The 21,984-nt window shown below is 38.4% G+C and overlaps 1 protein-coding gene across 1 annotated transcript; it reads left to right on the top strand.

Moving 5' to 3' along the window:
* The first annotated feature begins 3,208 nt into the window (after positions 1-3,208).
* On the top strand, positions 3,209-14,562 carry LOC306858914 (uncharacterized protein). Its single transcript, XM_079399716.1, has 2 exons — positions 3,209-5,710; positions 8,664-14,562. The coding sequence occupies exon 2, from the start codon at positions 9,076-9,078 to the stop codon at positions 10,225-10,227; it is 1,152 nt and encodes a 383-aa protein (XP_079255842.1). The 5' UTR covers positions 3,209-5,710; positions 8,664-9,075; the 3' UTR covers positions 10,228-14,562.
* The last annotated feature ends 7,422 nt before the right edge of the window (positions 14,563-21,984 follow it).

The raw sequence follows: 21,984 nt of genomic DNA, 5'->3' as shown, positions 1-21,984 counted from the left end.
GGAGCCAAATGTGAAAAAGCTGTACCTCCTTTAGTGGACTTTGCTATCCTAGGTACTACCAAAAGACCAAAGTTTTGCGACCTTAGGGAGCGGGTTGGATTGTAGCGTGGTAGAAGACAAGTTAGGTACGCAGGAGCTGAACCATTTATGGCCTTATAGGCAAGTAATAGTATTTTGTAAATGATACGGAACTGAATAGGTAGCCAGTGCAGAGACTGTAAAATTGGAGTAATATGATCATATTTACTTGACCTGGTAAGAACTCTAGCCGCTGCAGAGTTCTTACCAGTTCTTACCTATAGCTTGTTTATTGAAGATGCAGAACAACCACCTAGGAGTGCATTACAATAGTCCAGTCTAGAGGTCATGAATGCATGAACTAGCTTTTCTGCATCAGAAACAGGTAGCATGTTTCAAAGCTTGGCAATGTTTATGAGATGGAAGAATGCTGTTTTTGTAACATGGGTGTCAAGTTCTCAAGGTTTCTGTGCCTCAATGTCTGCCCAAACTTGAAAAAGGCTTCAATCAACTTTAAGAGGAGGGTGCATGGAATAACTCAAAGCATTGAATTCTTCTTCATCGAATCAATTTATTGAAAATCTTTCAACAATGACTTGATCTTCTTGTTTCAATGAATATCTCAGATGCTTAGCTTAATAACCTATATAGAAAAACATATATAAATATTTAGAGTCACTACACACAGTATAAATAAATGTACATTCAGAGATATTAAAAGTACAAACAATATTGTTAAACTATTTGCGGTTTATATAGCAGTTTGTAAACAGCAACAACAATGTAAAATCAAATACACCTAGTGCACAGGTCCAGTTAACATGCTAGATGCTAAAATGCTAGCATCAAACAACTTTCAAACACAATGAATATTTGTCCTACCAGTAGCACTCCAAGTTGATGAACACATTTTGGCTTTTCCCAGCAGTCTTTGAACAAACTCGATGCTGATTACCAATCTTTCTCATTTGGTTGTATAATCTCCAAAATCCACCAGTTTAGGTAGGAGAAGCACATCCACTGCTCAAAGATCTCAGCATGCTCACAATCACACACACCTGGTCCTTTGTGCCATGTGGAGTTTCAAAGGCCAATCAGCTTCCCTGGTTGTTCCAGCAGCACTGTGCTCACAACCAATAGGCTGCACCCATTTTGATCTCAAATCTTTTAATTAAACAATGATGAATATATATTTCTCCCGCTTTCCTTCAATTTCAGATTTAACTTAACACCTCCCACTTGAGCTCCTGGTCAACTGACCCAAGGAGGTCACACACTTCTTGCCTGAAATTTCTTTTACTGTTCTTCAATGGGAAGTAGAACCACCAAGCGTCTCACATCCCTATGCAGAATCGTAGCTGGGATCTTATCACCAAGCTTCTTTGCTGGTTTGACATTCTTGGCTGTTTCTGCTTGGTTTGGTTTAACAATCGAGACAGGATAGCTGGGGAATACTCTGACCATTACATCTCTTACGGTTCCTTTCTTGTCTGCATTTATACTGACGACTCTAGCCATCTTGTACTGACCTCTTAGAGCATTTTGGTCAGCCAACCATACCACATCTCCCACGGCAATATTCCGTTCTTTAGTATGCCACTTGTTTCTTACAAACAGGTTCGGTCCTGCCAGCTGACACCAACTTCTCCAGAACTTGTTGACTTCTTCCTGGATGATCCTTAACCCTCTGGGGTCTGAGGTCATTTTGGGGCCCTTGAGATGTGTTGACATGCCCTGATATTTGTGCTTATTTCAGCTTCTTAAATCATACTATTGACCAACATGTAATTTTTTTTGTATTCAGCACAAACTGTGCTACAATAATATGTGACCAAGATGGATGTACATGTCTGCATTTCTTAGAAAAAAAATATTATGCGTGGTTAGTAAGTTTTGGGGAAAATAATGTAGCTGAAATAAGGCCATAAAAGCCACACTAAATCGTCCTGAATAAGACTTTTGAGTAATCAGTCTTGTAAGCTAGAATATTTACTTCACAATTATGTGAAAATCATTCTGCTTACTCATTCACAGAAAACAATATATTGATTTAAATTTTTAAAGACATGTTTTGTGATCTAAAGCCAATATGCGAGGGAGTGGTAATGGTCTTGAATATTAAGTGATTCTCACCTGAGAGACAAAGGGCCCTCCCCTAAAGCTGCTAATGGGCCATCAGTGTGACTGTGACTGAGGCAGGTAAGACAGAGAGTGTGAGGAGACTGAAAAAATGGGTTTTTTAAATGATTTGTATTTTATTTACAACACAGTATAATCAAAACATACATAATGAAGGTCAAAGACACATTATTGTGCACACTGATCTAACCTCAGAGATGTGAACAGACTTTGAGTTATTCCTGCAACAGATTCTGTTCAACAAGTGAAACAAATACCTGATATTTACTTATTTCCATGGATTCAAGAAGAAAAAAACACAATCAGTAGCCAAGGATCTTGTTTTACCATAGAATATCAGTGTAGTTGACCATCTGATGTTGGTACAGCGCTCTCAGAGGAAAACATCTTGAAGAAAGTCATCAGGATTCATCTGTGGTTCAGGTACCTGATCCAAAAAAATACAAACAACCAAAAAAAAAACATTTGTGAGCATAGACTCATGCATGCTTTGTACTATCATACACAAAAAAGACATTTACTATCTGAGAAACGAATTATTATTGTTTAGTATGTTATTAAAATCTATTTTTGAACAGAGTAGGCTGCTAATAATAAACATGTTCTAAACAGACTCGTAGTATTCATCATGTTACAATGTACTCTCATATTACTTTTATTGTTTTATATAGAGCATTAAAACATCGTCCTGCCATAAGAAATTTAAATACAATAAATTGTCCATCATATTCAAACACTGTAGTCTGGAATTACAGTTTGGGAAAAAACAACTATGATTTTGTAGTCATATAGTCTAGTATGCATGATTTTTTAGTAACGTTAGCTGTTATGATTCTGCAGCCATAGACTCACGTATGCTGTGAACTACAAAAGGATGTACTTTGTACCATTAAAAAAGGATATTTTATATCTGAGAAACTAATTGTTATTGTTTAGCACGCTATTAAATCTATTTGTGAACATTAAATATTCTCCTAAACATTCTTAGATGCGTAGCATTCATCATGTTGTCGGTTGGGAAAAACCCAACTAAACGCGTTCAAGTTTGTCACAATAACACGCTAACTAATGCAAAAAAGAAGCATTTACTTACTCAGATCGATCTTCTGTATGAAGTCTGGCACTTATTCTGAGGTAAATACAGCCTTTACTCAGCGCGTCTCCTTCCAGAAACGAGCAGCAACAGAGTCTCGTGACTGTTTGTTGTTGGGCGTCTCCAAGCGCGCGCGCGTCACGTGGTTATTTACATGTGAACACGAGGGGGCGGGATCTCATTAGAAATAATGAGTTAGACTGGACAGACTGAACATGGTGTCGGTTTCATACTGATTACTTTATCACAGAACATTTGTTTTCGATAACACTTACTTCATTTGAAAGCAGACACTTTAGGCTTTCTATAGAGATAACTCTCATGTTTCTGTGTTGAGTATTCGCTGAGTTACACTTCATTTTAGTGACCCGTTACTATAAACATATCGCGGAGACGGAGAAGACAGAGAGCGCATCCTGTTGGTTTTCTTTTTTTTTCCAAAACCACAAAGTTTTGTTGTAATCGTGAGTGTACTCAAAAAAAAGTAGACACTTAACAGTTTCGATTGATGTATAACACTTATTTGTGTGACCAAAATCAACAGAGTACTTTTAGTGTCTTTTGCACTTATCGTAAAAAAACCGAGTTTGTATCGCCGGCGATACGGCGGGCCCCAGAGGGTTAACCGGAGGGGTTTAATCAGGATAGAGCATAACAGGCACGGATCCAGGGCAATACTGTGGCTAGAGCCAGAAATGGAGAGATATCTCGGCTTTAAGGGAGAGAAAAATAATGCGACCCCAAACGCAGTCAGGCCGTATTGTTGCCTCATATGTGATCAGTTATGCGCCATGCCGAGCATCTCAATGTGCGAGAGGGGAGAGATGGGCACAGAGTGGATGACCTTCAAACAATCACAAATTGAACTGTCCGGAGCTCTGATATGTTCACATTGTCAGTCAGGGCATCCCAAATTACAGATTGATTCATTTTGAATTTCTACCGATTTTGGCGAGCTTTGCAGTTGTACGTGGAATGGAACAACTCTGTTTGATTGCTGTGGTATGCAGGGCGTGAGATCATGTTTTAATGTCTTACCACACTCTGTGGGAGAGCATAAGGGTTCTTAAGCCACTCAGGTATTTTAGGGACACGATATTAACTAGATTTACTAGACACCCCTATCTGGGCATGAGGGAGCATGAACGAAGTGCGTGGTTGGACGCGCGCTTCACCATATGGCTGAGGGATAGGCCGGAAGTCAAGGATAGGGTCCTCCGAGAGAGGGAGGAATATCTGCGAGAAATGAAGCAGAAAGACAGAGAGAAGGATTTAACTTTGACTGACAGCGAATCGTCAAAATGGAATTTTACTCTTTGGCACGAGCCACTTCTGAGATGTTTTCCAGAAACAGACATGAAGCAGGGGTCCTGCGGAAAAATCGCGTGGATTTATGTGAAGGTTAGTGAACGCTGGCAGGTGATAAGCTGGTCAAACCTGGCCATCGAGCTGGCGCAGAGGGGTGGATGTGTAGAAACCACACATTATGACAAGGATTACAGGGGCGTGCAGCTGCGCTCAAAAATAACCAAGCAGAAGAGAGTCAGCACGAGACGAGAGAAGTTCGTACCGCTAACTGTGGCACTGCCGAACGACTTAGACAAGCACAAGGTCTGGTGCCCGGTGACAGAGGCATACATTAACGGTGCTTTCTACGATAATGAGCAGATCACAGACACTGGCTGAAATGTTCAGCGTGATAATGCATTTTAGGATTAATATCCTAGCATGTGCTCATCCCGACTATGACTGGAAAGGAGGGATTCATGCAGTTGCATGGGAAGCAGCCCGAGGTAAAGATAGTTTGCAGAGGCATTATCCGGAGGACACGGAGGCTCTTGCTAGAGTAAGTATGTATTTTGATTCCACTTTGCAAAATATATGGTGCCATTGCGTAAATGTCATTCCTTTTTGTTCATTCTTAATAAAGTGTATAGGTTTGTATGCAAGTTCTTCCTCCTTTCCATTAGTTTACAAGTAATAGTCTGTCTGTAACAATATTGTTGACTTTGTATGTATGTGTAACGGAGGGCAGCGAGTAGGTGCTGTGCAAGGAAACCTCACTCCCTGATCTCAAGAGATGCACTAGCGACTGACGTTAGTGGCTGCAGTCTTTAGCCTCCTTGTTAGTGTATCCGCCTCCCACACCCGAGACCCGCTCGGAACAGATGAGTGGGACCTGTTACATTTGTATATATATATTTATTTATTTATTTTTAGGATTCCAGTGATGCTGAATATGTAAGTACTGTTTGCTGAGAATTTAGGTCAGTACATACTCAAATGTGTTTTTTGAAAATCTTTTTTTACGTGATCACAACCACAGGTGGTTCTTACTTCTTAAACATCTTAAACATCAGTGGGCTTCTGCCCTGCAGGCCCTAACAGCAACTTCAATGGTGCGTGTTCTTTTAATGGCCGCCTTCCCACTGGAGGTTCTGATCCACTGCCATTTAAAAGGTAAATAGTTTTGAAAGTCAGTTCAAATTATTAGCTAATAAAAAATTAAGTATTTTAAAAAGCCTTTCATTAGTTTCTTAACCAACTAATGAAACTGAGCTCAGGATAGAGCCCGAACCAGAGAGTACACAGTTTTGTCTGTGGAGGAAACATTTGCGCTTATTGATATTTGTCACCGCCTTCTGTTTATTTTATTTTTCATGTCAAGAGTTGTCCTTTTTTCTGTTATTTAACGTAAATATAGTAAATATCAGATAAAAAAGCAGATATAGTCCAAAAACAGAAATATCTGATCATCGTCCATATAGCTGTTTACATAACACTTGCATTACCAAGGCAATGACTGACGCATTTGTATTACATTCCAAAGAGTATTGTATATTTTGTTTACTCACTATAACATTATCTTATTCAAAATAATAGACATGTTTAAAAATGTAATCCATGCACTGTTCTATGCAAACATGTACTAGTCTATGCAAAAGTGTGATATCCTACTGTACTGGATGTCTGAATACTGATAAATGGTCTTAGAGTGCCATCTATTGGTCATACTGAGTATAAAATGTTTTGAGGGATGAGCGACGGTCAAGGGCACAGGTGCTGCTTGTGAACTTAGAATAACCCGAGGAACTTTGGGTGACTTCCAGAATATGACAAATACGTGTAAACAACTGTGATGAATGTCTTCTGGGAGCACTGCCAACCAATGGGAGTAGAAGAAGAACTTTTACTTTTTAAAAATGGCGAATATGAAAAATGACCAGGTGGACTAGTAATTAAAAGTGGACAAGGCCAAATAAGAAAAACAGGAACTACCAAATATGGGCAATAAAAACATATATATGCTCTGTACTGACACTCACAGAACTCAGAAGCAGTTGATGTGGCCGCTGCTTCTCGGCTTTGTTATCTTGTCATAATAAAGTCTTTTCTTCCACATTTGAAACTCTGCTGTTTTGAGCCTTTCTAATTGCACCAACTGAGATCCAGACAGAACTACTCCGTCGTGCCACGACATAGCTTGGCGTAGTCGGCAGGATTGGACTGGGGCCCCGGCGTCCTGGAGGACCGTTGCAGGCGGAAAGCCTGGGTTGACACGCAAACAATCAGAAAATTAACGAGACCTCAGGTAAGCTAGTTTTGCTTATATATATATTGGATAAAAAGATTGTTTGCGTTGTTGACTGGGATTGAGCCTGTGATGGTGTTTTAGGGATAGGGCCTCACCAATCAACGAATTTAAAATATTAAAGTAAAACAGGTGCATATAAGATTGATGAGTTTCACATGTTAAAGAATACGCCCATTAGTTAAAAGAGCACAGATGGTGCCAATATAAAGTAGTAGTGAAAAAGCCTAGTGAAGAAGGGCTAGAAGTGTGAGCGTCTAGTTAAGAGGGACGCTGAATGCCGGCAAACGCCTAGTTGAGAGGCGTGGAGATCTGTGGTTACCGGCCCTGGGATAGAGGGTGACTGCTCGGACAGATCGTTTCTAAACGAAACCGTTAGTCTTTGTTCGTTATATGTTGTATGTTATATGTAAGTGTTGGTACACTTGAGCAATATATGTTTGTCTAAAATTACAAGTGCACGGTTATTTGATAAAACTGCAGAGAAAAATCACGTTAAGATTTGAAAAAGATCATATTGTATTGAATGGAATATTTTAACGGATTATTGAAAATTGAAAGAACTAGAAACACCCCAAAAAATTGGTTGTGTCGTTTGTTTGGGCATTCTCCACAGTGTCGACGCTGTGATCCAAATTGTGAAACTAAATTGTTGATAAAAAGAAAAAGAATTGAAAAGGCAATCTGAGCGCCTGTCTTCCCATTGTTGCGCCAGGGAGAGAAGAAGGGACCCGCGAGGGTGGGGGCTGAGGCTTTCTGTGTGTGTGGACTGATAAAGAGTGTGTGTGTGTGTGTGTGAAGTGCTCGAGCAGTGTGTGTGTGTGTGTGTGTGTGCGAAAAGGAAGGAGAGGGAGAGAGAGATTCTGTTATTCTGAGTTTGCCCATACGGAGACATGAAGCGGACAGAAAAAATAAAACACATCGATTCGAATGACCCTGACACTGAACAAGAAAATCAGTTTCAGGCAGTATTGGTACAGACACAAGGTATTCGCAATCATTTTTGGTTGGAATCCAGCTTTATTGATCTCTATGGGCATGAACAGAAATTGACAGAATACAAGAAAAATATCTGTTTCAGAAAATTGATTAAGATTACAAATTTGGGAGAAAAAGTAGCTGAATGGCCAGGAATAAAGTGGGAAGATGTGGTGATGAAACACATAACGATTCGGCAATTGAAATACAATTTGTTCAGACTTTGGGATGCAGCCCTTCCTTGGATGGGGGCCGAGTTAAATGCAATTGACATTCCAGTTGAATCAGTTGTAGCACCGTATATTAAAAATAATTGGGCACCCTGGCCAGTGCTCGAAAAAGGAGCTACAATTCTCGATAACATCCATCTCAGAGTGGAAGCTGAGACAAGGGAAGTAATTTGGATTTCCAGAGTACTGTTCGGATCACCAGAGATAGGAAGTGCGCAGCCTCTCTTTGTGACTGGCAGAACTCTGAGACGCCTACTAGTGACGATTGAGCAGAGGTTGCAGCCTCAGTGCATACGTCACGTGTGGGTGGAGATTCACGGAAAGCAGGAGAAAGCGGAGTCGTCTCAGTGCGGATTGCTGAGAACGATACTCAATTAAATTAGAAAAAGATAAGAAAAAGAAAAGATGGCAGAGGGGGAAATAAAGGGAAAGAAGAGAAGGGGGAAAAGGGGTAGAAAAATTCTAACAGGACAGGAAAAAAGGTTATTGATCAATTATATGGAACCCATAAACCCAATGTATTGTAAAAGAGACGAATTGTGTATCAGCATATGCAAGATAAAACAGTTTTGCATAGAATTAATGCCGTCTCTTACTTATTCAATTTGGACAGGCGGACTGACAGCAACAGGTCACAAATTTCATGAGAGAGGACTGTGGAGTTTTGAAGCTTTCAGCTTGGGGGAACACATCATTTGGACAAAAACTAATCTTCGGATAAATGAGACAAAGGGCTTTGGATTACCTTTTAAGTTATTAACCAGAAAACACATTGTGATTATTCTAAAATATTTGAGATACACTAACCAGATTTCTTAAAAAAAGGTGATAAAGTCCTCAGCCCAGTACAAGTCCAGGTGTAATCAGGGGTCGGATACTTTTAGTGGTCCTCGTCTGATGAACTTGGTGAAGATTAGCTATTAGGTTTTAAACCACTGGGATTATAGAGGTAAAACACCTAATAAAGAGAGAAATAATTGGATAAAAACAATTTAATAAATAAATTAATAGGGAAGAATTTCACAATGTCCACTCCAGTAAAGCAATTAGCCTTTGAAAATCCAGCATGTAAAGAAAAAATAGGGGAGCTCTCAAAAAAGTGGGCAAAGAGAACAAAGAAATTGGCCACCAAGTGGCCGGTGGAGGGAGCATTTAATGTGGCTATGTGTAAAGAAATGGAAGTGCTGATTAAAAATCACAAGACCAATGACAAATCTAGAAAAAGAAATGAAAAAAGGGAACAAGAATTAGGGGTGTTGAATTTATTCAAACAATATGGAATTAAAGTATGGAAATCGGAAAAGGGAAACAAAAAGAGTGAATTAAAAGAAGAAAGACCACCTCCATATGCTCCTTGCTGTGACCAGGCCGTCAATCAGATGCCAATCATACAGGGAAAAATAGATATAAAAGGGCCCATAGAATTTGAGGGGTATGTACATAAAACAAGCTCAGACGAAGAGATAGAAGAGCAGAGCTGCCCAGAATCATTGTCATTAGAAAGAAGGGAGAAAGAATATGCTTGCAGGGTCGTGAAGGAGGGGCTGGAGCCACAGGAGGAGGGGCAGTGGACATCTACACCAGCGCCACAGCCAAGAAGAGAGAAAGAGAGAGCAACCTACAAAGAAAAGCCAAGAATTGAAGGAAGGGGGGCCAGAGACTACAAGGAGAAAAAGAAATCAGGTGAGCCCCTCACACACCGTGAGCTTACAGCAATGTTAAAAGAAATGGAAGAACGTTATAAACACGAAACAGCAGCAGGGGGAGACAGTGAGAGAAGTGAGGAGAGTGAGTCTGAAAGATCATCTGAGGGAAGAGCGCCCTCTGCTGACTCAATACAGGAAGAACTGGCTGAGATGGAGGAAAGATGCAACAGGACAAGAGAGAAAATCAAGCAAGCTATCAACATGACAAGAGAAGAATATGATCAAGTAGAGAGATCACTACAACATGAAGCAGATGAATTGCTGCATCTTCAGTCAAAGCAGTCTCATCCAAGTCTACGTTACCCTGTCCAGCGGAAACAGTACAAACAGGTTGAGGGGATACTGACCTTACAGGACATACAGCCACTGGAAGATCAGCATCAAGTGCAAAGACAAAGAAATGATCCTTGCAGTGCAAAAGGAAGACTCCTCAGCTGTTATGGCACCTGTCAACACTTCAGTGCCAGCTAATCCACCAGCACCAATGAATGTGGCTGCACCAGCAAATCAGATTGCAACAGCACAGGCGCCATCTGCTGGACAAGGGAATACATCACAAGGGCAACCGCCAGTGGTCATATATCTCAAGCCAGAGCAAGTAAACAACAGGAATTGGAACAGACCGCAACAAGGAGGTCGTGGTAGAGGCAGATTTAACAACAATCAACAGAGACCAGGAATATGCTGGGGATGCAATCAGCCTGGACATATTAAAAGAGACTGTCCCTCCAATCCTTGGATGCAAGACCATGAGATGACAACAGGGGTTAGTTATGAACAACAACCAATACAGACCCGAGCTCAAGGACCTGTCAACCCGTGGCGTGGTCCTAATCAAGGTTACTAGGGCTGCCCAGAGAATCCTGAGGGGAGGAACCAACTTCCAATGATATCTTCGGATGCCGATCAAGAACCAATGTTGCGAGTTAATATCGAAGGAAAACCAATAACTCTTATGCTCGATACAGGGGCATCGTACTCATGCTTAAATCCAAGATATGCCTCGCACCTCCCCATGTCTGGAAAATATATAAAGACAGTAGGATTCTCGGGAGTGACTCAGCTACTTCCTATGACGACCCCTGTAAGCATAAGCTTAGAAGACACAGAAATAAGATTACCAATTTTAGTTTCAGAACATACACCTGTCAACCTGTTAGGTAGGGATGCTATATGTAAATTGAAAATGCAAATATGGTGTACTCCAGATGGAATTTATATAAATGATAAGGCAGTGAGACAAATGAATCTGACAGAATTACAACAAACACAAGAGCCATGTGCTAATATATATTGGTTAGGGGATTTGTATAAAGACGTAGAAAAAACACTTAGCAAATGGGGAAGATACATAAGAGAACAACTTTGTGAACCAAGTCTACTAAAAACTGAATTTCATTGTACTGTGAAGTATGATGAAAATAAAGACCCAGAATTTGAAAAAAGGTGGCTAAAAGACACAAAAGGATTAATCATCCCCATGATGTCACAATATATAGTGATAGGACCAAAAGGCGCAGCTCTGCAGGTAGATAGAGAAGAATTCATTGATGAGTGGTTTGATGTGCCTAACTCAGTTCCCCATGTTACTCTGTATGTAAATAAAGACTGTGTTTCCAAAGACTTAGGCCCCATGATGAAAGAAGCAGAAAAAAGTAAGTGGGAAGTTACAGAAAATCCTCTAATATTTCAATCAGCAGATAACCTGTATCTTAAAATTTTATGTGCAACTCCAATGATGGGAGGTCCTAGAATGATTGTAAATACAGAAAACAAACCAAAGGTTGAGGAACATCAAACAAAACAGACTGAATTAATAAGAGAAATGGAGAGGCAAGTGCCATCAGAACTATGGTCACAACATGATACTGATGTAGGGCTAGTAAAGTCAGCTAACCCGGTTAGAATAATACTTAGACCTGGAGCTAAAATACCCAGAAAAATACAGTACCCTTTGAAACCAGAAGCTGTAGAAGGAATAAAAAAGACAATTGAGGGAGTAATGGCAGCAAGAGTACTCATTGAAACTAATAGCCATAGTAACACTCCAATATTCCCAGTAGCTAAAGCAGATTATTAAAATGGCGTCTGGTACATGATCTGAGAGCAGTGAATGAGATTGTGGAGGACTGGCCAGCTGAGATTCTAAATCCACATACGCTGTTAACTAGTGTTTCATGTGCTGCTAATATAATCCTGATCTCTGACGCGCATGGTTTTGACCATTGCGCGAGGGGGGAAGTGATTAGAAAGGTAAAGCGCCAAGGTTTTTGGTCTCCTTATTTGCAGGGAATACTGGTCAAGTATCTATCTGAACCCCCCGTAGCTTATGTAATTGATTGCACATTTGACGTTGAGTGTTTCAACAAGACAAAAGGGAAAAATGACCTAGGAAAATTCAAGGGAAATTGTGTAGTTATTTGGAATTAAATAGAGAAATGTATCAAGACCCAGATGTATATTTGGATGCAATTGGCCAACCTAGAGGAATACCAGAAAAATTTAAAGCGAGAAACGAGGTAAAGTCTGGTTTTGAGTCTATACTTATATGGATAGCCACCAACAAAAACACTGAATGGATTAATTACATTTACTATAATCAGCAGAGGTTCATTAATTACACCAATGATGCCTTAAGTGCTCTTGGAGAACAATTAGATGCAACAAGCAAAATGACATGGCAAAATAGACAAGCTTTGAATTGGCTGTTGGCGGAGAAAGGAGGAGTTTGTGTAATGTTTGGTTCTGACTGTTGTACCTATATCCCAAATAATACAGCACCAGATGGATCATTCACCCAAGCGATGGATAAACTGAAAAATCTGAGGGAAGAAGTGACCTTGAATGCTGGAACAGATCTGCAGATTGGAGACTGGTTAAATTCAATTTTTGGGTCTTGGAAAGGGTGGTTGATTAAGGTGGGCATCGTAATAGCAATTGCTATTGTTGTGTTTTTTGTATTGTTTTGTTGTGTTATACCTTTCATCAGATCCATGCTAGCCAGTGCTGCAGCCAAACAGATGCTAAGCATATCAGTAAGACCAACCGGAGTTGACATTGGATATGCTCACGGATACACTGTGGGCCCTGGACTGGACGAACTAGACGACTTTGACCTAGAAGAGACTATTCTGTGAAACCTTTCCTGAAAGAACGACGGAGTGGTAGGGAAGGGGTGCCTTTTTCATTTTTATATACTTCTTTATTTTCACTTTTGTAGATATATTAGAGGTGTTGGATAGTGTAGGGAGAGAGATAGGGGTACTATGTATTTTCCTTTGGCATATGCCCCTTCCTGAAGTCATTTACTCCTTATATCATTTATATTGAAATTTATTTACTAATCTTGTATAATGTGATTAATGAAAGAGAAAAAGGGACGATAAGGGTCTGAAGCAGGTCATTGTCCATGTTATGAGGCATTGCAACCAGAAAAAGGGACTGACAAAGAAGGATTAATTGATATCTGAAAGGTGATTGAGGGTCTGACCCAAGTCAGGAGTGCAATAACAGTGTTTATTCATTTAGCCCAGCCTTCAGAGATCAATATGTATTTTTTCTATACTTATTTTTATGCTATTACACTAACATTCCATTAGTTACTATAACAATGATTGCTGTATACACTGGAACATGTCGTCAGAAAGGAAGAAGGAAGGATCGACGAGCACCTCAGTGCTTAGCAACACGAGTAGATTCAACTGGGGGTTAAAAACCCACCATCTACTCCAACACCAGATAGGGCTAGAGGAAGCTCCTCTGGCAACGAAGGATAACATCACCAGATAGCGCTCTGGGCTACCGGAAATGCCTAGAGTTCCTCTGGCTGCGTGGGACAAACCAGTGTTTTAAAATCAATTTTCTAGATGTGTTGATTAATCACTCATATATTCTACATGACCATGACAACCATGGGCAAGGCTTGAACATTTTGTGCACATGCTTACACACATTGATGATTGAATTATTAATCCCGAAAAGTATGGTTGGATAGGAAGACAGATTCTTTTACTCTCCTCTAATCAAGGGTGAGGAGAGATGTTTGGGTCTGGCTTCCTCTGGAGTGCAGTAACATGAAGAAACCATTTGATAAGAGGTTGTGAGAGGCCATACACTGGCTGAAAGAGGGTATGAACTGAGGGGTGGACTCATGGAACTGCACTCTAGGTAATGGACGTGATGGTGAGACTTAGTAAGTCTCAAAGAGAGGAATATATTGTATATTTTGTTTACTCACTATAACATTATCTTATTCAAAATAATAGACATGTTTAAAAATGTAATCCATGCACTGTTCTATGCAAACATGTACTAGTCTATGCAAAAGTGTGATATCCTACTGTACTGGATGTCTGAACACTGATAAATGGTCTTAGAGTGCCATCTATTGGTCATACTGAGTATAAAATGTTTTGAGGGATGAGCGACGGTCAAGGGCACAGGTGCTGCTTGTGAACTTAGAATAACCCGAGGAACTTTGGGTGACTTCCAGAATATGACAAATACGTGTAAACAACTGTGATGAATGTCTTCTGGGAGCACTGCCAACCAATGGGAGTAGAAAAAGAACTTTTACTTTTTAAAAAATGGCAAATATAGACGAACGCCACCCTTAGAAGTTGAACAAGGTAGGCTAGTAATTAAATGTGGTAAAGTAGAACAAGGCCAAATAAGAAAAACAGGAACTACCAAATATGGGCAATAAAAACATATATATACTGTACTGACACTCACAGAACTCAGATGCAGATGATGTGGCGGCTGTTTCTCGGCTTTGTTATCTTGTCATAATAAAGTCTTTTCTTCCACATTTGAAACTCTGCTGTTTTGAGCCTTTCTAATTGCACCAACTGAGATCCGGACGAGAGACAACCTCTCGTGCCACGACACGCGTTAAAAATATTTAATGCAATTAACGCAGGGGGCTAGGGTTGGCCACCCCATTCGCAACTGCTGCCTCTGTCTCTTTTTTTCTTGCAAAGGATTGCGTTTATTTAGATGCAGAATGTCTTTATGACCACGGGAGACATTTCAAACACGTGCTCTATACGTCGCATCCACGCCAGACGCGAGTCAAACAAGCGCGTAAAAGATACTGTGCTCGTAGCGCGCACTCTTCAAATACACGCACAAAGGTGCCGGTGCGCGCTTGTAGCCTATATCATTTCATATCATACAGCGAAAGAAACTACGTGCATGCAATGTCGTAGTTATGCCGTCAGTTAAGGCATGAAGTTACCAAAAAGGCGATTAAAGCTGCCTTAAACTGTGTGCATGCATGCAATAGCCTATATATGCGTCACATTTAAGTACATGTCTCGGAAATGGTTTTAAAAACTGTCCTGAGGCACCCTAGCACTGTCTCCCTCATCTAAAATACCCAATTCAACTCATCCGCTCATTAGTTGAGACTTTCAGATCTGAAGTGAGTCAGAAAATGTAAAGAGATTTGTGAGAAAATAAGATGCATGTCAGATCCCCATCACCTTCAGCAGCAGCATTTAAAGCAATAGCAGGCAAATAAGTTAATAACCAGCTGCTGTGATGTCTATTAATCCAAGAACAAAAGAAAAAAGAGCAAATCAATAACTTTTATAGTTTTAAGGGGTTCATCTATATTTAATTTAGAATTTAGTGTTTGGTAAGTATTAATTTTCTGTATATTTCTGCTGAAGGGCACAGGTAGCTAAATATGTCATTTATTATAATGGGTTCATGTGAAGATTATTTTAAGTTCACTTAAATTAGACGTTAAGTCTAATAAATGTTAAAATTGATAGCTCTAAATTAAACTGTAATGCTGAATGGCTACAGTCAATGGTTAAATATTCAGGGGGCAAAAAAAATGTTTTTATAGAGACATCAGTAGTATTGATATCAGTGATGCTGGCCTTCAATCATGAAAAAGATACAATTAAAGAAATATAAAAAATATACTGTGTTTATGTTGTTTGTACAGTGTACATTTGAAGATTGTTTATTTAAAAACTTGAATGTTAGGTGGGGTTAAGCGTGATTAATCACGATTAATTGGGTCATTTTTTTCATCGATTGACAGCACTATTAAAAACGTTATAATTGCACTGTTAGTAGAACGTTCTAAAAACGTTATCATTGCCTTGTTAATATAACGTTCTAAAAATGTGAGCATGAAAAACATTATCATTGCATTGTTAATGGAACGTTCTAAAAACGTTAGCATTAAAAACATAATTGCATTGTTAGGGGAACGTTTATAAAACGGTACTATTAAAAAAGGTTATCATTGCGTTGGTAATGGAACATTCTAAAAACGTTAGCATTAAAAAAAATTATAATTGCATTGTTAATGGAATGTTCTAAAAACGTTATCATTAAAAATGTTATCATTGCCTTATTAATATAACAATAACAGACACTGACTAAAAAAAGGATTCCTGTTTCCCAAAAGGAGGATTTTGTAACATTGTTTTGAATTGATCTCATTAGTGTTCTCTAGGCAGTGCAGTAGTGTGTGTATTTTACAGGTTTGTGTGTCATCTGAGGCCAAAGTTTTAGTCTAACAAAAGAAAACACGTTTTTGACTAAAATGTTTGACCTAGAAGTTTGAAAGTTGCACAAACTGGTGTGTAGTTTTGAGATTGCGTTAACAGTTGTGAGAAAATGTGAATTGTTTCATGAATTGTGTGTCCACTCTAGAAAACAAAGCACATGGATAAAATATCTTAAAAACAGTAGGCCTAAATAATAATTTAATAATAATTCATTATTTACTATTTCATTAAAAATAGACGTTTCACAAAGCTTTTTTTCCCTAGTTCTCAGGAGGAATTCTTGCAATTGTTATTTGATCATCGTTTATAACGTGATATGATGGGCGTGGTTTTGGAGAGTGCGTGCCGTGCGTCATTCAAACACAGCGGGACTAACGGACGACTCATTCAGAGACAGCGGCTTTCAGGTAAGCTGAGTGAATTTTGTTGATTGTATGAAAAATACTTTGATCGCAATGTTGATTAGCTTAGTTTTGCAGCAGTTACTATTGTTTTAATGAGATTATGATTAACAATGTGAATTAATTTTCTCGAAAACTGCTAACGTTACCGCCATTTACAGAGCTATTAGCAGGATTTAGTATGTATAACTAAGGAATAGAGTCGAAATTACGTTGATAGAAATTTTAACTAAAACGGGATTTTTCCCCCGTACCATTTAGTTAACTCTTTCCATATATCAAAAATGTTTTTGCACGCTCTTGAGAGTCACCAGGCCGGCTAAGGTCAGCTGACCGGAGGGGTTGAAAGCCCGCGCATTTTTTCCTACAGCGGTACAGTTAGTTTGACGTTTCATATTCATTATACATTCTCGGTTTCATACTCTTTGCGTGGTTTGTGTTTTTATATACGGTAAATTACTGAATCCATATTTTTCATATGTTTAATGTACTAAATACGTACTTTGACAGCCATTAAACTCTACCGTTTGAGATAAAAGCTACATCCACACGAAGCCAGAGCTTTCCCTATCCGACCTGTTTTTTCCCCTCCTCTCAAGAAATATCTGCGTAACTTGCACACTAAACCACGAAACCGACTCAAAACAGTGTAGTATACATGCCAGACCAGCACGTGGCGCTGTAATTATACCACAGAGATACACTAAAAACGGAAAAGAAGACTTGGACTATGGGCATAATAAATCTTGCGCGCGGTATACAAACGAACATGAAACAATACATTTATTAATCTGTGGTAATGTTAGTTAATAAAAAGACAATCGTTCAGTGTTTGTTCATGTTGTTATTGCTGTTAACTTACGTGACGCGGTTTGACTAGCGACGAGACGTGGGGCGATGACATCATCGTTTCACAAAATGTACTGATTGGTTGGCTGTACACACGAAAACGCTTGCCACAGATGAATGCAGCGCAGATACCTCGAGACAAGTTATAAAACCCCCCAAAAAACCTGTGCATAACTCATAAGTGGCTAATCATTTATTGATCATGCAGAAGCATTAAAAAAAAAAAAAACACACACAACTTTGGCTGTACAATTTTTTTATATATATTTTATCTTCTGCATGAGCAAGTTCCAGTGCTTTTATACAAAATCTTATCACATTTAAATGTAACACTGTTGTCTTTTTGTCCTCCCACTAAACATTGGACGTCGGATAGATGTGCAGATCATGTCTATATTGGGTCCGTCGGTCCATGACCAATTCTGGACATCTATTCGACGTCCAAACTAGGTCCACTATTTGGACGTCCAACCATGACCCAACTTGGACGTCATTTTGACGTTCAACATTTGACCTAATCTGGCTTATTTTTTTTGGACGTCATTTGGACATCTATGGCAGTTGTGATATACACATTAGACGTGCGGTAGACGTCGAAAAAAGACGTCACCTGGTGTTACAAAACAACCCCATCAATGGACGGAAATTGACGTCCAAAATGACATGGAAAAGACGTCACTACGACGTCACATTGCGCAGTGGGCTTCCAGTATCTCCCGAATTCCTCTGAAGCTTCAGTCCACTTTGATGTCCCAGTGATTGAAGCTGACATGGATATGTCAAAGTGACATCATTAAAAAATTGTTGTCATTTATAATATCGTTGCCTTGGAATTATAAGGTTCTATCTGCATTCTGAGTGGTTTTAAGAGATTGAGCTTCAATCTTTATTCAAAGTTGAGCTTCACATATAGCAAAAACGATATGGGGAACAAGTCTCTTTCCTACATGAAAATGACAGAGACCCTAAATGTATTCTAAATATATAATATTAAAATGCTCTCAAAGTTTTAAATGGGGTTTTTTGGAACAGGTCAAATGCAGATAGAAACTAAATCTAAAAAGTAATTTACCGCTTGGAATTATAAGGTTCTATCTCACAAAACATTACCTGAAGCAACAATTTTCAAGAAATACAAATAGTTTATTTATCGTTTGTTTTAAAACATAAAATAATCATACTTCAATAAATTCAAGCTTAATAGCTGGTTGTGCAGCAGAGCAAAATTTTTATTTTCTAAATTTGATTCACTGTGGACTTATGAATCTCTCCCGAGCTTCTGGTACTCTACCATGCAACATGACAACACAGACAAATGGCTGCAGCACTGCAGCACCAGGGCTTGACGCTTACCTTTTCCCTAAGTCAAAAAATTTAGGAGCGCATTAAAAAAATTTAGGGGCGCAATGCAAATTTTTCAAATTAGGTGTTTTAGCTTAATAAGGGGATACAAAGAGACATTTACAAGCACAATTATATAATTTATCAGAATACAGAAAGTACACAAGGTTTTTAAATAATTTTACTTCAGACACTATTTAATAGGCTAATTATGTAATTAGTTATAATCCTATTAAACTGTGTTGGTATTTCAATTTTCAAATTTTGTTTGAAAATAAATAGCTCATTAAGTCTTTAAGTAAGAATTATTTGATGCTATTATGAAGACTAAAGCGAATATAAATATCTAAATGACTGTGAGTGTGAAACATTATTTACACAGTTTTAGGAAAGTAGCACAGCTGATTTGTTTACTGGGTTACCGGGGTAACGGCAGCGGCAGCGCCCTCTAGTGGCGAATGTGCGTCATTCAGCGCGTCTTCACTTTAACTCGCTCCGCTTTTCTTCTCATCTGTGCTCATTTAAATTAAAACGTTGCCTTTTTAAAGTGCTAAAGTAATCATATGAGGCTGCATTACTCTCTCTCTCGCGCGCTCCACTTCTTCAGTTCTCATACAGCGCGCGATCAGTTCTCAGTGCTCAAATACACACACAGCAGTCCAAATGTCTCTCATGTAGAGTATCTCACGGAAATACAGTCCATTATGGTTTAAGTGAGCTTAAACAGGTGGGTGAAAACTGAATGCATGTCAGTAGGCTATTACATACATACCTTCCGTCTTAAATGGACAGCATTCCTAATTATCTGTCATAAATGTTAACCAACAAAAGATGTTAAATAAATGTATACTTGTTAAGTAAACCTACTGTATCTGAAAAATTAGTTTAATTTATATTTCTACCAAAAATGAGAATTTATTCCAGTTTTTCCAAATTCAATCCTTGATTCAAATTTCTCATAACTAAGCTTAATTGATTTGGTCTAAAGAGAGAAGAATTAATGGCTATTTTTGTTTAAAATAACAAAAACATATAAAATAGCTACCAAAATAAATGTTGGTAACTGCAGTTTGACTAAAAGTTGACAAAAATGCAATGACTTTTCGTCGACTAAAACTAGACTAAAACTATGAAAGACTCAAATGACTAAAACTATGAAAGACTCAAATGACTAAAACTAGACTAAAACTATGAAAGACTCAAATGACTAAAATGTGACTAAGACTATTAAGCATTTTCGTCTCAAGATAAAGACTAAATCAAAAATGCCTGCCAAAATTAACACTGGGCTGCATCGCAATTTTTCCATAAATAAACAGAATAAATTAATACGTTTGTTATAGGCTACTGTATAAGTTAGGCTGTTTTGTATTTTGTTTTGTATTCGCAATTGTGCTCCTAAATACATTTTCCAGTTCGCACACATCTATTTTTAGTCGCAAATGCGAGTGAAATGCTCGCACTGTCGAGCCCTGAGCTGCTATAAAATCATACATACTAGACTATATGACTGCAAAATCATAGTTGTTTTTCTCCCAAACTGTAATTCCAGACTACAGTGTTTGAATATGATGGACAATTCATTGTATTTAAATTTCTTACGGCACGATGATGTTTTCATGCTCTATATAAAACAATAAAACAATAATATGAGAGTATATTGTAACATGATGAATGCTACGAGTCTAAGTATGTTTAGAACATGTTTATTATTAATAGTCTACTCTGTTCAAAAATAGAGTATAATTGCATGCTAAACAATAATAAATAGTTTCTCAGATATAAAATATTTTTTATAGTACAAAGTACATCCTTTTGTGGTTCACAGCATACATGAGTCTATGGCTGCAGAATCATAACAGCTTCTATAAAATCATGCATACTAGGCTGTATGACTACAAAAATCATAGTTGTTGTTTTTTTTCCCCCCCAAACTGTTGTTTTCATGCTCTATATAAAACAATAAAAGTAATATGAGAGTACATTGTAACATGATGAATACTACGAGTCTAAGTATGTTTACAACATGTTTATTATTAATAGCCTACTCTGTTCAAAAATAGATTTTAATAACGTACTAAACAACAATAATTCGTTTCTCAGATATAAAATGTCTTTTTTGTGTACGATAGTACAACGCATGCATAAGTCTATGCTCACAAATGTTTTTTTTTTTGGTTGTTTGTATTTTATTGAATCAGGTACCTGAACCACAGTTGAATCCTGATGACTTTCTTCAAGATGTTTTCCTCTGAGAGCGCTGTACCAACATCAGATGGTCAACTACACTGATATTCTATGGTAAAACAAGATCCTTGACTACTGACTATGTTTTTTTTCTTCTTGAATCCATGGAAAGTAGCAGAAACACGTAAATAACACACGTAAATATCAGGTATGATTTACTTGTTTCACTTGTTGAACAGAATCTGTTGCAGGAATGACTCAAAGTCTGTTCACATCTCTGTGGTTAGATCAGTGTGCACAATAATGTGCCTTTTACCTTCATTATGTATGTTTTGATTATACTGTGTTGTAAATAAAATACAAATAATTTAAAAACCCCATTTTTTTAGTCGCCTCACACTGTCTTACCTGCCTCAGTCACAGTCACACTGATGGCCCATTAGCAGCTTTAGGGGAGGGCCCTTTGTCTCTCAGGTGAGAATCACTTAATATTCAAGCCCATTACCACTCCCTCGCATATACGCTTTCGATCACAAAACATGTCTTTAAAAATTTAAATCAATATATTGTTTTCTGTGAATAAGTAAGCTGAATGATTTTCACATAATTGTGAAGTAAATATTCTAGCCTAGAAGACTGATTACACAAAAGTCTTATTCAGGACGATTTAGTGTGGCTTTTATGGCCTTATTTCAGCTACATTTTTCCCCCCAAAACTTACTAACCACGCATAATATTTTTTTTCTAACAAATACAAACATGTACATCCACCTTGGTCACATATTATTGTAGCATAGTTTGTGCTGAATACAAAAAAAATACATGTTGGTCAGAGAAAAACGTACTGCACCATGGTACAACAGTTATACCCATTCTCTCAAGAAGGAAACTCGTAATCTTGAGCGCAAATGGAGAAA

This window comes from Barbus barbus (assembly GCF_936440315.1).
Source record: "Barbus barbus genome assembly, chromosome: 39".
Lineage (NCBI taxonomy): Eukaryota > Metazoa > Chordata > Actinopteri > Cypriniformes > Cyprinidae > Barbus > Barbus barbus.
This window is presented reverse-complemented; position numbering and strand designations above follow the sequence as displayed.